Genomic DNA, 16,244 nt, shown 5'->3' with positions numbered 1-16,244 from the left:
TAATATTAGTTTATATTTGATTTTAAGTTATGAAAATGTTTTGCTGTGGTTGTAGTTAACAATAATAATCCTGATGCTAATATGCTAGGCTGGTCTTCCTAAAACTGGGGTTTATAAGTTGAGGAAAAAGCTACTTATCTAAATCATAAATATATGAAAAGAATCATTTGAAAATAAAAATAATCAAAATCAATTCTGTGTTGTCTGGCATGCCAAGGTAGCAGCTAGTAACCCATAAAAGACTGAAAATGCAAATGTGTTGCATTCAGGTATATATATACCAAAACAACAGCAATCTCAATCTCTGTAGAGGAAGGAGAGGTGTTTGTTTGGGGTTTTGGGATCCTGGGAAAGGGCCAGAAACTTTCAGAGTCTGCAATCCCAGAAAGAGTGCCAGCCACATTTTTTGGGAGGTCAGAGTTCAGCCCTACAGTGAAAGTGTAGTCCATCTGCTGTGGACTCACTTTGCAGCTATCACAGGTAAACTACAACAATGAACATTATTACTTAGCATTTGCATTGACTCGATATATTAACTGTTGTTGTACGGAGTATGATCAAGTGTTTTGAGAGATTTTAAATGTGCTCTTATGAAATATATTAAGTGTTAATGTTCTTTCTCCTGAAAACACCTGCTACAAATGCTTACACAACCATGTTGTTATTAAATCCAGTCTGCTTCCTGGCCAACATCCATGTAAATAGATGGCTGAAGATTGTTTCTACATGAATATTGTTTTCAGATCGAGGTGAGCTGTTTGTTTGGGGTAAGAATGTTAGAGGATGTCTCAGCGTTGGGAAACATGATGACCAGTATTTTCCAAGGAGGGTAAGAAGCCAACAACATTGTTTTCTTTCTTTCAACATGAAAAAGTGCGGATTTCAGAGCTTGTCAGTTGGTTTTGCAAACAATGCAGTTAGGTAAAACGCTGTTTGATTATTCATATGCATCACAGCTAATCACATATAATATTTTGAGAAAAGCTCCCATATAAGCTTACAATTCCAGTACCTTGCATTATTTTAGCAGGTGAAAGCACTGAATGATTTATACTTCTATAGTAAATTAACTTCTTAAATTGACAGAGCTATACTAGGTATATGTTAACCTGTTTTCTTTATGCTAATGACTGTCACTTGCTTTAGGTGACAGTGCCAGGCCACGTGATGGATGTTGCCTGTGGTGTTGACCACATGGTGGCGCTGGTTAAATCGATCATATGAGAGACTGTTATGGCAGATCTGGCCTATTTTTCTGGCACTTCAGCGAACACCATCAGCATGCCACGTTTTATTAACAAGTCCAAAGGTTCTGGAGAAATAAAGGCCCTCACTAAGGAGTCTTCATGTCACACTGAATCGAGCAAGCCAAGACTGTGTTTAAGGTAATAAGGAAATGGGACACCTCTGCTGTTGACAGTGCTGACCTCAAAAATAGACATGGGTCTGACACCTAAATAACTCAAGACCTCTTATTGAATCTTATGTTGATTAGTTGGACACTTTGGAAGTTTCCTCAATGTTTTGTCACATCGTCATCACTTGAAGTGGACACTGTATGTTCAAAGCCACATTATCTGTGCTGTTTCTAGATCTGCTTTTCTTGTTAAAAGCACACTAAATTGTCAATAGGCTAAAAAAATCAACAAACTGTTTTATTATAAAATAAAATTATAAAACCTTTGCTCAAATTACTAGCTGATGAAAATATTAAATAAAAACGGATTAAATAAAAATATTCAAAAATGCACATTGATATTATATACTATTTCATTATGCTTGAGGTGGCTGCAAAAATGTATAAATATTAAAAAGCAACTGATTTGAAGTTATATTGAAACTCCTGTATCCTTAAGAATCAAGGACATGCTTTATTTGTACCAAACTGTATTGATAGTGATTGACATTGTGAGGAAAAAGAAAGGAATAGTTGAAAATCACCCTCTTTAATGTGCAAATATAAAGGGACAGTTTCTGACCTACACAAAGTGTCAAGAAACAGAAAGAAAAATTCATGTTCAGGTAAAAACAGTAATCAGGTTATGACCTTTTCTGGGGTCTGAGCTGGTTTAATCAAATTCTCCAAATCAATCATTTGTATGGGTGGTTAGAAGTCGTAGCTTCAGCAAATATCGTCCCACAGAAATCATTTGTAAATCACAGATGTTTAGTCATATCTTCAGAAACTTGTGCATATAACAAATCTTCAATTGGCACATGGTGTAAACCCCCACTGTATGCTAAAGAAAACACGGTTCAAACAGTGAGGGGGAAAAAAAAAGAGAGAGTAACAATTAAAAAATCAATCCTAAAAGCAATGCAAGCTGAAAAAATATATTTTTTGACGTCTTTAATTGTCAGAGAACACACAGGTCACCCCTTAACACTGATAAATATATGGTTTCTGCAAATTTCTGCTTCCAAGCTAACAGAAGAAAAGCTTGTGGAAAAAGAGACACCCATTCTTATGTAAAGAGCAACAAGTGACCCTTCAAAAAGAGACTCCTTCAAGGGGGAAGATACTCATCCCCTGCATTTCACATCAGAAGAGGTAGGGTCTGTAAGATAGACCTTAAATAAAGTGCAGACAAGGGGAGCTTGAAGGCCTTAAACTAACGCGTGTCTGCGACACCTGACCTCAACTAACATTCAACAAATGATAGGTTTCCCCAAACAGTTCCTCCGTGAATAAAGAGACAGCTTTGCAAAATACTCAAAAGAGCGAGTAGTGGTGAAGACTAAGACATTTCATCTGATCGCATGCATGCGACGACTCTAGGGTGGAAATAAAAAAGCGACGTCCTCATTGGAACGAGTTTAAAAACAGAATACAGTAAACTGCACGATTTGTGTACTTGTTTGTGATGTATAACCTGAACAAGTGCAAGTGAACAAAAACCGTTTCACCTCACCTGAATCCTTGATTCCAATCTCTGCGCACGTTCACTGCCAACTCGGTCGGGCAGACAGAAAAAAACATTGATTGTACTCTGAAGGCAAAAACAGCAACAACAACTACGAATTCATTGCCCAGCAACTTGGGATTGAAACATGAATATAGGATTGAGGTTAGGGGAAAGAAACAAAACCTTTAAACAAAATGAGCATGAGATGCTTCTCTCACAGACTGAACTTGTGACTGGACCATTTTGCCAAAAAACAAACAAACACAAAAACAACCCTGAACCATCAAATTGCATCCCAAGAAACATCACGTTTTTAGACAAGGAGCCTGTTTATGCCCTAGTCTTGGCACTGCAAGGGGAAACAAGAAGGGGGCAGGAAAAAACGAAATAAATCTCGAGAAACACTGGAGTACATTCTGTGTCTTCTAGGAGGAGGCCCTGCCACTAATACATAATGGTTGTTTGCAGCGTCTTAAGAACTGGTAGCTAAAGTCCAGGCCCTGTTGCCATGGTAAAATGATGTGTGGAGGAGGAGTGGATAAGAAGAAGACGGGTGGGGGAGAAAGAAGAGAAGAAAAACACTGGAATCACACCATCGCAGGTTCCCTGTAGAGGTGGGTGGGGATTAGTTTTCTTTTTTGCAAAAAAGTGATGTCGTTACTCAATACTGACTGCTAGATTAGAGCCCCCCCCCCCCACTTATCCATTCCCCTTCTGATCCTTCTCCCATAACCTCCCCCAGAAGCAGTCCTCAGGAAAGCTCTTGGCACTTTTAAGAGTTTGACATTAGAAATCTAAATGTTTTCAGGGACGTGGGACTCCCATCCAATCACTGTCCTGTGCTCTCATTGGTCCTCAAGGCTCCGATCACGCTCTGGATGTTCTCCTCAGGAACCTGTGTGGACACAAGATGTTGCTGTTTTAGACATCGCCTTTGCCAGCTGAATATTTGGTGACGGGAAAGTGGTGGGTGCTCAAACTCACCAGAGCGTGATCGAACTTGAAGGTACTGATATAATAGGCTGGAATGTCAGCGGTCGCCAGTGGTTCAGATATCTGAGCCACAATGCCACATTCATCTGGTGAAACACAAACGACTTACAAATTCAGTTACCAAATCTTCACGCTTTCAAATGCACATTTGTTGACTGAGGTACGTGTGCATTAAGGTTCGGTCACATTTACCATTGTCTGGTGAATTTGCATGGGTTAAACCCAACCATTTCAATCGAAATCCACACAATAGGGGATTTGGCATGAGGGTGAGACATTCCCCATGTAGATTCACCACACTGACCAACCGACAGCTGCTTGGTCTGAAAGTGACTTATGTGTGACTATGCTCCATACATACACTATACTATTAAACAATAGATCTTTTTTTTTTTATTTTTTACTCAAAAAATTTTGCTTAAACATTGTTAATGTGACCGCACCTTAACCTTTTTACAGTCAAGTAAAACTTGCATGCTAAAATGCAAATGCTAGCATTTGTTAATGTCTTCTGGCTGGTTGTTTACAGGCCCAAGTCAAAAGAACCAACCCCCAAACTCTAGTCTCTAGATATTGTGGTGATTCTCATAGTAACAGCAGGCTGTTTTAGCTCTTGAGTTTTAGCCTGAACTCACCAAACCCTAAGGGTTGTCCTCCGATGCGGACCATTTTCCAAAGCTCTCCTGAAGCGCTGGTGAAGAGGACGTTGTTTGGAAATCTGAAAGGAAAGAGCATCATGTTAACCACATGCAGTGATAACAAAACAATCATACTGATGATACTGTACATGTAATCAGAAATCTTTTCATCTGGGAAGTTCCGTTGTAGCCACACACACAAAGACATGATGATTCAACATGCTCACGCTAAAAGACAGTGGTGTTTTGAAAATTCTCATGAAACCACAGCAGACAAAGTTAAAATGAGTTAAAAGACAAAGAAATTCACCTTACAACCCATGCAGTGTATACATTTCCTTAGAGACAACATGACTAAGTAAATTACGTTTAAAAAAAAAACCCATTTTACTTCTGTTAAAGGGAGTATTTAGCAAAAATTTTAAATGGTCACCTTTTACTCACCCTCATGTCATTCCAAACCCTTAAGACTTTCATTTGTCTTCCAAACGAAGATATTTTTAATGAAACCTGAGAGATTTCGGTCCACAAAACCAAAACTCAGATGATTCTCAACGTTTTAAAAGATGGTAAAAGTAATCCATATGAATTGATCAGTTTGATTCATATCTTCAAAAGAGACACAAACACTTTATGTTTAATAGATTTATTTTAGTCTTTTTTTACATTCATTAAAAAGACTGATCAGTTTGGAATGGCATGAGAAAAAAAGGACAGAATTTGAATTTTTGTGTGAACTATCCCTTTAATGTGATTTCATTATGATCAAGGAAATTTATTTATTTATTGGGAATTATTTGATAAACTGGTGTTTAATACAATTGTTACAGGAGGCTGGAAGAAAATGCACTGAGGATTTATGCACAAGACCAGGGGTACGTTTTGAGAAACAGCAATGTTATGAGTTAGAGACAAAAAAGCAGGAAAATCTGTCCGGGCCCCCAAGCCACGCATTAGCGCATTAAAATATATATTTTAATAATACATGCTGTTTTCCTGTAAAAGTCACCATTTAATAATCATACATTAAAATAATATAATATAATAGTAATAACAAAATTGTCATTATTAAAGCACTTGCCAAAGGTTTGGAAACATTACAATTATTAATGATTTTGAAAAAAAATTCTGCTCACCAAGGCTGCATTTATTTAATTAAAAATTCATTTTATTACAAAAAAAAAAAAAAAAAAAGTTTAAAATGTTACTATATTGTAAAATGTAATTTATTCCTGTGATGCAAAGCTGAATTTTCTGCATTAAGTCTTTAGCATCACATGATCTTTCAGAAATCATTACAATTTAATTTGATGCTTGAAACCACCTTTTTTTTTTACTAATGTGCATGATTCACGAGGTTCGTGATTTCAGGCCTAAGTAACCGGAATTCCGATTAATCCGGAAGAATCACATCCCTGGGAAATAAATGGCATCAATTGTGTTTTCACGTTGACATTAACAGTGTGTTAGATGCAGGGCTTGTCTTACCTCCGGGTCGTTTGCTCATCCATAACTAGAGAGATGTAGCCCTCGATCAGCGAGAAGGAGAAAAAGCGGATGTGTCCAGAATCCTCACTCTGCCCCCCGGTCTCTTTCGCTCTGTAATGAAGCGCAGCAGGGATTCTTGTTATTACACAAGCTTCATTAGAGCTCAACTCAGCTGATGCTTTCACAAGGAATAGTGAGAAATGGGAGTAGGGGTACGATGAGGGCAACTCTGATCTGATCTTTTCCTCTAATTGTTGGCCTGACGCCACTGTCTAAGCAGTAAACAAGTTCAGCCACTATAAGGAAGGGCAAAATTGAACAAATACACCCTGCTCATTTTATCTCCAGTCTTTTCTTCCCTGTTGTCACATAATGCACTCCCCACAGCGACCTGTGTGTATTATCATCATTCTCTAATAGATCTGGCAGATGGCTCTCGGTTACTGCCATATGTGAGCCAGGAGGAGCGGCCCGGCCTGGAGCTCTTACCCGCCCGAGTAGAACATGACGTCCATGAGCAGTGTGGCCACTGAGGGCAGCGTGTCAGGGTCCAGGCTGGTAACGCAGAACATGTTACTGGGGCTGGAGAGAGGGTGAATGACCGGCCGAGGGACTGAGGGGAAAAAACAAAACAAAAAAACAATTAACATCCACCTCTCGTGTCTCTGTCGAAAAACTGTTGGTAACCAAAAAACAACAATACAATACAACATTATTTTTGGGTCCCTTTAAGTCTCAGCAACATCACTTGGTAATGCAAATGCACAAAACGCCTTGCATCGACACACCCTCAGACTAATGACCGATGATTACCCAGTTTAGGCTTGACAAAACCATTGGTGACCCCTGTACTGTTGGCAGCCACTGTTTCTCCATTGACCACCCTCAGCAGAGTGAATTCTGAAGACAGTGTGTGCATGACCATGGGCAGATCCCTCTCTCGAACCTATGGACAGAATCGCACATGAGAAGTTAGTTTTCATTTAGTAAGACACTTATAAGAGAGCTACCAACAAGATGATTTAGTGAGCTCAGTTGTTCATCCAGGGAACAAACAAACTGTTTGGGGGCAGTGCTAAACTTGTTAGATAATATACACTCATGATGTACTGTGGTATCAGGATGTGCTAGATCTACAGTAGGACGCTGAACAGAGTACAGCCACAAACGTATTTTTCAGCATTTTCGGCAGAGATGTTTATATGAAAACAGTATGAACGTTCAATACAGCTCATCTACAGAAACACAAACATGCACAAGTGGAAGCCCTTAATTATTTAGACTCCGCTTCTGCCATTTCCTTCAGTCACCAAAACCAGCTGACTCAAACCCATCACAAATGTACGTTCATTTGCATTTCAGACAGCACTACCAAACCCAGAATACATCACAAGGAAAACAATACATTAAGCAACCAATTAAGCTGAAACTCAGTTTTTCAGTGAGGGCCTGATGGGTGCAGTAAATGAGCGCCACACAACTCTTCAAGGGTAACCATCCAGTTATTCATATACAGAATCTACAGTTTCCTTGGACTATTTTACAAGCTCCAGAGAATTGAAACTCTTTGAAGGTTTACATCTAACCATTACGGTCTCATGTGAAAACGAAATATAGTTTAACAAGAGCAAACATTTCACACAGATACAACAAGGACTGGGCAATACATCACAATTTATATTGTATAATATGCATCGTCATTATAAATAATGTATTATATACAATTAAAATAGATGGCAACACAAATGTACATCAACGACAATATTTTCTTTCACTTTTTTTGTGATCCGAGTGAAGGAGACATCTGTGTGCTCTAGTCCTGATGGGCCGGATACAGACGGGTATTTCTGAACTGCTCTTAAAGTTGTAAGTGACCAGGCCAAGAGCGAAAGACAGAGTGAGGGTGAGAAGGAAATGGCCTCTCCAGTGGCCCAGCACCAGAGGCAGGTCCTCTCCTCTCTTTCTATAAAGCTCTGTGATTATTCCTCTGGCTGGGAGCAGATGGTGTGGAACGTGAACTTTCCGGTAAATTCCAGTAAGCGGCTGCTGATCCACAGGCGTTATCCTCTTTACATAACTACCCCCAGATTACCATCACTCCCACATTTCTTGTTATTTTCATAAACAGGCTCTGGTGAACATACCACCACTGATTGGGAATCTGTTCACAAACAAAGTGGAAATGTGCCGAGATGACAGCAGCTGGCTGTGGTCATGGTACATGGGTTGGTTAACGGAAAGGAGAAGTGATGACTTGCTCAGGATTTACGGTGTGTATTGTTTAAAAGTTTGACCGTCTAACAGCAATAACTAGACATAATGCCATGTCCTTATATAAAAGGACAGTTTCAACTAGTGCAATGAAATGGAGAAGCTTTGATTCTGTATTTTAACCATTAATATTACACTTATTCAAAATATATAAATCACAGGGTTAGTTTTCATATAATCTTTCACAATAGACTGGTTTATGTTTGTCAAGTATTGCAGTTCTTTTTCTCATGATATAACATGTTTTTGATCCTTTTTTTTTTTTGTTCTTCATGTGGGGGTTTACATAATTTCCTACAGTTCAAGTAATGAGGATTGTCTAAGTGAGTGTAAACTCCAGAATAAGTCAGAGATGATTCTATGCAATACTGTACTACACAAAAGTGAAGTGAATCACACAAGAGGCAACGAAACTCTCTATCTAGGTCAGGGGTGTTCGATTAAAGGAGTAGTTCACTTCAAGGATGAAAATTCTCTCATCATTTACCCACCCTTCACTTGTTCCAAACCTGTATGAGTTTCTTTCTTCTGCTGAACACAAAAGAAGATATTTTGAAAAATAGTATCCGAACAGTTGATAGGCACCATTGACTTCCATCAGTATTTTTTTCCTTCTGTGGAAGTCATTGGTGTCCATCAACTGTTTGGAGGGTGATGAGTAAATGATGACATCATTTTTATTTTGGAAATGAACTAATCCTTTAAATTTACAAGAGGTCCAATCTCTGTATTTTACATCCTTGTCCAGACAATACTTAATTGGAATAGTTATACATTTCCATGTAGTCAAGCAGTAGTCATTTATAAAAGAAGAAAAAAAAAATGGTTTCAAAGGATTAAGATATTGAGCCAAAGCTGTGGTATCCGAGATTATTTCTCCAAAAAACATTACAATATTTGATCAGTTGAGCCGAATTGGATAGAAATATTAAAAAGGTAAGCTCAGCTTTTTATTCAGACTATTAACATATTGTTTTTACAGTCAGATGCTCTCGGTGGACAAATGTCCTGTAGATTTTAGCTTCAGCCAGATCTAACGCACCTGCCTGGATCTTTCTAGTGACCCTAAAAACCTTAATTAGCTGGTTCAGGTTTGTTTAATTAGGGCTGGAGCTAAACTCTGCAGGACACTGGCCCTCCAGGAACAGGTTTGGATCAATGCCAGATTTATGATGAAATGCTCTTAACATGCTAAACTAATCATTCTAAATCTAGATGATAAAACTTAGTTTGAAGGTGCCATTCATTTGACACAAACTTGTTTTAGTTAAATGGACTGAGTTAAATGCTTTATACTGTTGCATTCTTATTTCTACAGTGTTTTTACAGTGTCAAGTTCTTGTGCAGCTCGTGTCTGAACTGCTGTTGTTAAAATAGCCATGTGATCAGATTTGATTTTATTAATCAGTAATGCAATTGCATTTAGCTTTACATTTTTAGCTAGGGGGGGGGGGGGCAATTTACAGGAAACACGAGGGGCTTAAAAGCATCAACTCTGGAGCTAGTTATTAAATATTGTGACCGTACGTGCTTGTGGTATGAACAGCTCTGTTGTTTGATTGCACAGCTCACTTAAACTGTAGAAATGGTGAAACCATTGTCTCACGGTCTGGGAGAAACCCAGCTAATTGATGACCCCTGAACTAGGTGTCACTAAAATCTAGAATTAAAACTTAAATTCGTTTTGTGGTAAATATAAATGATGCTTTTATACGAATTACCTATATGATGGTGTCATGTGCTTCTTTGTGTGTGTCAATTGTTTTATTGAAGAAAAATAACGGGATTAAAAAACTTAATTCTGGTGGAAATGCAAACAGTATGTAATTTTGGAAATATTAAAATTAGGCTATTGTTTCTTGCTCTCTATAGCCTAAACATCTGTGACACTCACCAATATAAAATCAGTCTGGTATGTAGACAGCATGAACACAGAGATATTATGGTCTGCCAGTGGGGCGATGACTGATTTTGCGATTTTCGTTACACCGATTGGCTGAGAGCTGGCAGCGTTCCCGCCCCCGGACACCACATTAAGAGCCAACCACGTTGCATCGGCCACGCTGAGATACTCAGACTCCGGCAGCTCTAAACAGACAACGGAAAAGAAAAAAAAGTGAGATGGAGGTGACTTTGTACATACGGACCACTCTTTACTTGACCTAAAGTTACTTTGATGACTGGAATCTTTATAGACGCTGTGAGATCATGACACAGCTTTCTTTTTTTGTGTTGATGTAATTGCTACTCAAACAGGAAGTTGGGGTAGTGCATTTCAAAGAGCTTTTGTAAAACAACCAATAGGCTTCAGTGGGAGGGACTTTCTGAAAGTACAGAAATCTGTGTAGAGCAACAGGAGTTACTGATATTTTTGTTCTGTTTTCTTGGAAGAGTAAGACAGACCACTGAATTTTGTTGATAAAAACGTTAAAATGGTCTCAAAGTTAAGAAATGCTAACAAAAACTAGTTTGATTACTTTTCAAATCGATAGCATGTGAAATACGGGGGAAGATTGGGATGAACAAAAAAAATGTTCGACCATTTACATGTGTCATTTTATCGTTCCCCAGATTAAATATGGCTGAGAAAGCTGCCAACAAACCCACAAACTTCCAGGGATTTTAAAATACCTGGAAGCATTTCGGCACACAGAGCTTCTGGTATCCATAGCTACAAACGGGTTTCACCTTGGTAACCAGTGTGTAATGACATGGATTCACTCAATCAACCACAAAACCAAAGCCATTGACAGCTTCGCCTCTAGTAACCCAAAATGGAAATGTGGAGAGTGGGGGGTGCTGATGGAGCAATATGTGGTCAAACATTGGCAGTGAGTCAAGATAGAAGGAATTATAGAGAATAGGTGATACTTTACATGACTTAATCTTGCCTCGCTGCACTAAACCCAGTGCACTCTTAGTAAAAAAGTAACCACGAGACCTACCTTTAAAGCCATCTTCATCCACGATAATGGTGTAATCCTCCGGAGTTTCGGTCAAACTAAAGAACTTACATCTGGAGACAAGCAAAGTAAAAAAGAGATGGAAATTATAAGCCAAGAAGTAGCAGAGTAATGATTAAATTGAATATCAAATTTCTGAGAAGCTTCTATGAACATGCACATCTATTGCTCTGGCTTAGGGATTTCAAGAATTCAAATTTGATACATTATTGAAAGGACGTGAATGACAGGGATATTAATTTTGAGTAAAAAAAAAGGGGCAACATTCATATCTAAAGACATTGAGACTTTAGCTAGTAAATTAATGATGTAACCATGAAGTAAAAATATCCTTTTCCATCCACACACCTTGAATTGATGCGAGTGTAAATGTCTTTATCGTTCTCAAAAATGATTGGTTTCTAAAATGTCAAGTGGTGTAACCATGAACACAAAAAGAATCATTCACTATGTATACATACGTGTAAATATCTTAATCATAATCTTCAAATATATATATATATATATATGAACAAATTAGAGGTTTTTACAACGCCTTTACCCCCATCTAAAGTAATTTTAATTTCAATATATATTTTTTTTAATAATATCAGGAGGACAGCTGTATCACCCTGATGTCATAATCATATCAAATTAAGAGCTTTTATCAAATGCTCTAAATGAATCATTCATTGTTTAATAATGAATAAAGTTGTTCGAATAAATGCTGATTTTATCAGCCTTTCACACACAGTGTAATTTCTTTCCCCAATGATGACAAAACAAGAAAAATATATCCGTGCAGAAAGTAGCTAGTGCGAACATAAGCTGACATACATAGCTGCACAAAAGCCAGGCAGCCGCCGCTGGCTCATAACGCTGCTCATGCACCCAGAACAGCTCCAGACACCAGGTAAGAGCAGTCCCTATTTATGGGCCTGTCCACCCACATAGTGTATCATTTTGCCTCTGGGGAGAAAGCAGGAGACTTGTTGACTGTGGAAAGTAGCATCTTATCTGATACGGCCTAAGTGGTGCTGGGGAAATTTTTTATTTTTGCAAGCCATCAGACACTTCTGGTGCTGTGACACTGGATCGTTTAAATGACACAGCACAGCAGTACAGAAAGGTATCTAAAGTGTAGATGTCTTTGTAAGGTATTAATGAAGTACTTCTTGAATTGTTTTATAATATAAAGCACTATAAGAAACTGAGTGAATTATTTTTCCATATAAAAATCCACCTTTCTGCAGCACTAGTAAATTCATTCAGCTTCACGGAGTCACCGAATGAAAAGAGAGAGAGAGATACAGTGATGGACCTACACTAATTTGAGTCCTGAGAAGAGAAATAAAAGCAAAGCAATAATCAGAGGAAAGGCAAGTCTTATGCCCTTAATTTGGAGCAACAAAACCTCTTCACTGTACATTTTCAACAGGCGATGACTCACTCTCTCAGAGCCTCTGCTCAGAAATGTGCTCCTAAAAACAGTTCCTGACATCTCGGAGGACACACACTCACATTGAATCTTATTTTCAAATGCACAACCAAATAATTATTGATTCCAGCAGTTCATCTAAAAATATATTTACCACTTTTTATTTCCCAACTCCTTTTTTTAGGTGAGAAACCCTGAAATCACAAGATGGCTGGTCCTGTTTATCCAGTAATATTGCTGGAAATAAAGCCTTCTTACCTGAAGACTAAAAACAACACAACTATAACCTCATACAGTGAAAGCCAATGGAGCAGAATAACAATTTATTATTATTTGTATAAACATCACTACACGGACATTTGGTGAACACCAAAATGAAAATGAAAAATCAACCTCAATCATTATATAATCAATCAATATATGTATAGCTTTTTGTTTTGTTTTCAATGGTGACACTGCATTTGGTTAACTGTGTTGTTTCATTGTATCTTCCTGTGTGAAAAAAAACTGCTTCCTCTATCTTGCTGGACAAACAGTGAGCCAGCACAACAATGTTTCTAACTGTAAGCAGCTATTTCCAGAGCTCCCTTCGTGTTGTGTGCATTCGGCATCACTCTGAGACACTTCACGGACAGCTACTAAATAAGTAGATTCAAGCTGTGCCTCTGTGACAGAAAAACAAGGGTTTCCTCCTATCCCCTGGCCTAGCATGAGAGTCAGAACCAATTTAAAGATTCAAAATCAGAAAAGACGCCATATCAAAAATGCCATTTCTACACGAAATTGCATTCAGATGCAAAAAAAGCTCTTAAAGTGGATTTCATGGCCTGCTGGGCAAGACATACAGCACTGAATACAATAGAAAGCCCTGAAGGGATATGTCACAGTAAACAGAACCTGGATGTTCAACACAGCCCAGCTGCAAAGCGCTTTACAGTGATAAATCTTCAATTCGCAAATTAACAACCCTGCTTCTGAAGGCAGACCCTGAATATTTTTTGCTGAGACGTTGCTTTTGCGATTTTCAGTATTTTTCCTTTCGATACGAGGTGATGTCACCATTGCTGTTCCAGGCTCTGAGTCATGACAAAACATCTTTGATCTCCAAAGAGAAGTTTCCTATTCAAACATGTCTAACTGTCGACTGCTGTTTATGTCAAAGCCAATATCTAGCACGCATACTTTTTGTTGTTGTTGTTGTTTAGCTTAATTTCAGTCTCTAGAATCCAATTATACCTTTTCAAAACATGACAGCCATTAAGAAGCATAAACCCAATAAAGCATTGTAAACGGTCCTGGCGTTCAAAAAATGAGATTTTTTGAACTTTAGAGCAAGTAAACATGCAAAATAAAAGGGGCCTGAGGGGAATCAGGCCCTAGATTTAAACCACTGAATTTATTTTAATCAAGACACTTAAGCAGACATGAAAACAACCTCCTCTGCCTTACTAACCACTTTAACTCTACCTAGAGGCCTCTGTGTGTGTGTCCACAGTCTAACAAGACTAAATGACCGAACAGGATGTTTCTCCCTGAGGTTCAGCCTCTGACTGGAGATGTGCTCACACACTCTCCTTACACGAACACAGCAAGGGGGCATTTGGGACTCTTCTATGAATAGCTGGTATTTCACAAAGACCCTCATCTGAGGGTGCATCAGTATGAGACAGAAAACAACTGCAGAACGTTAGCAGTGGCAATGAATGTGCATTACCAAACACAAAAGGTGGTAAAAGAAAACAAATTTCTGTGCAGCCTATGCAGCAAACGCATGCAAATCGTGTCCAGGCCACAACTTTCCCCTCCTCTTCCAGCTGTTTACAGGTTTCCACCAGCAGTTCAAACAGATCTCTGTCGAATTGATCAAAACAGGTCAGTTTTTGATTAAAGCACCGGGAAAATAAGCTTCACATCAAGTCATCAGGATGCCCCTTCATCTCTATCAAAGCCGTGATGCTGAATAAGTAAGTGATCGTGCATTGAGCATCACAGGCAGCGGGATTTAAAGCAACATCCCCCTCCGTGTATTTACACCGCCGCACGAGAAGAAAAACAACCCCGAGCACGTTCACACACCCCTCCACCGTCGAATAACTTCAGCAACAGAACAGACAAGCATTACCGCTAAACAAAACACCCATGACCGCTTGCTTGAGGATGCTCTTACATGGAGCAGATAGGAATTTGGATGAAAAACGTTAAAGTGCTGAAACTGCATCTGCGCCTCATAAGAGGTGCGTAGCGGTGAGCTAATGTAATTCCGCGTTAGACAGTAGATACAGGACAGTCAATACAGATTTAACACAACGCAAACTTGATTCGTGAAGCTACTTACCTTGTTTTAGAGGGCAGGAAAGCTAATTTGATTAATCCGTGAGTGCAAATCTGGATGCCCTCTTTCGCTATACTTGCTACTTTTAAACTGTGCTCTAAAATGTGCAGCTCCATCTTTTGCGTCTTCTCATTTGTGGTGCATCTAAAAAAGTATAACTGCCTATTCCGTTGTGATAAAACGAGAAAGAACAAATAAATAAATAAATAAACTATAGCTTATGGGCAAGGCTTTAAAACCTTCGAACAGAGCGGAAAGGAGGGGAGAGAAAAGGAAAAGTTGTCTGTCGAGGAAAAGAGAGAAAGAGAGTAAAGCAGGGTGAAATAAAAGAAAGCACAACGAGGTAAACGGGAAGGGAGAAAAGAAGAGGACTGTCGGCCCCCGTGTTTCCACTCCGACAAGGATTGGAATGGGCCAGCAGCTGCTGAAAACAGTGAAACAAACAACCTGTCAGTCAAAAAAGGGGGCGGGGCGAGTGATACAGGAAGTGCGTGTTGGGAAATGTAGTTCGGTGACAAAAAGTTAATCGAGACGCATTTTTTTTAAATTTAGTCATTTATTTTCTTTCTTAAATATATAAAAATATTATTCGAGTGCTATGAACTCGACATTTCTTTCAGATATACCTCCATTAAATTAAAAACAAAAAAACAAACCACTGAACTTTTACTATATTTTTTGGGCAGGGCCACCTCTTACATTTACAGGGCCCAGGACAAAATTGTTATTAATGGGTATCCTCTCCCTCAAGACCAATGAATGGTTGTAGATGATTTATACACCCTTCATCAGATGGCCTTGAACATTCATTTGATGTAAATTTTTATTTTACCCACCATGTAGAAAATTTATTTTTGGTTAACTTTTGGTTAACTAAAATACTTGTTTTAGCATTAAAAACCTGCCTAAAGACTGTCCAGTTTGCTAGATTAAGGGTGACCCAGTTTAGCCAAATTCTGGATTATAAAGAATGTGACCTTTTCTTGAACCTAAACAAAATCATTGTTAATCATGATTTACATTGCTAATCATTGACTGTGTAAAAGTGTGATGGGGGACCTTAAATCAATATTAATCTGTTCTGTCCTCATATAAACCAAAAAAGACAGCAGCCACCCCCCCCCCTAAAAAAAAGATTAAAGATTAGAAGTGGAATGAGACCACTATGTAGCAAATTTAAGTAATTTTCTCCCAGTTAGAATTTTAAAAACGATCAGTAATTTATAACTAAAATAT

At 38.5% G+C, this 16,244-nt stretch overlaps 1 protein-coding gene across 1 annotated transcript; it reads right to left on the bottom strand.

Moving 5' to 3' along the window:
- Positions 1–1,927: 1,927 nt before the first annotated feature.
- LOC127995775 (cytosolic arginine sensor for mTORC1 subunit 2) lies at positions 1,928–15,439 on the bottom strand. Its single transcript, XM_052591898.1, has 9 exons — positions 15,012–15,439; positions 11,242–11,312; positions 10,191–10,384; positions 6,839–6,971; positions 6,515–6,638; positions 6,026–6,136; positions 4,535–4,617; positions 3,891–3,985; positions 1,928–3,801 (listed from the first exon to the last, which is right to left on the bottom strand). Exons 1-9 carry the CDS (start codon positions 15,122–15,124, stop codon positions 3,736–3,738), a joined length of 990 nt encoding a protein of 329 aa, XP_052447858.1. The 5' UTR covers positions 15,125–15,439; the 3' UTR covers positions 1,928–3,735.
- Between the last annotated feature and the right edge of the window lie 805 nt (positions 15,440–16,244).

This window comes from Carassius gibelio, chromosome A5 (assembly GCF_023724105.1).
Source record: "Carassius gibelio isolate Cgi1373 ecotype wild population from Czech Republic chromosome A5, carGib1.2-hapl.c, whole genome shotgun sequence".
Lineage (NCBI taxonomy): Eukaryota > Metazoa > Chordata > Actinopteri > Cypriniformes > Cyprinidae > Carassius > Carassius gibelio.
Note: the sequence above shows the minus strand (reverse complement) of the source record. Positions and strands in the feature narration are given on the sequence as shown.

Bases quoted from the DNA above. Each gene is read 5' to 3' on its own strand.
- LOC127995775 (XM_052591898.1), bottom strand. From the start codon at position 15,124: ATGGAGCTGCACATTTTAGAGCACAGTTTAAAAGTAGCAAGTATAGCG. The intron at 11,313-15,011 runs GTAAGTAGCTTC...GCTTGTCTCCAG, and splicing joins TTCCTGCCCTCTAAAACAAG to ATGTAAGTTCTTTAGTTTGA. The intron at 4,618-6,025 runs GTAAGACAAGCC...CTTTCCTTTCAG, and splicing joins GATGAGCAAACGACCCGGAG to ATTTCCAAACAACGTCCTCT.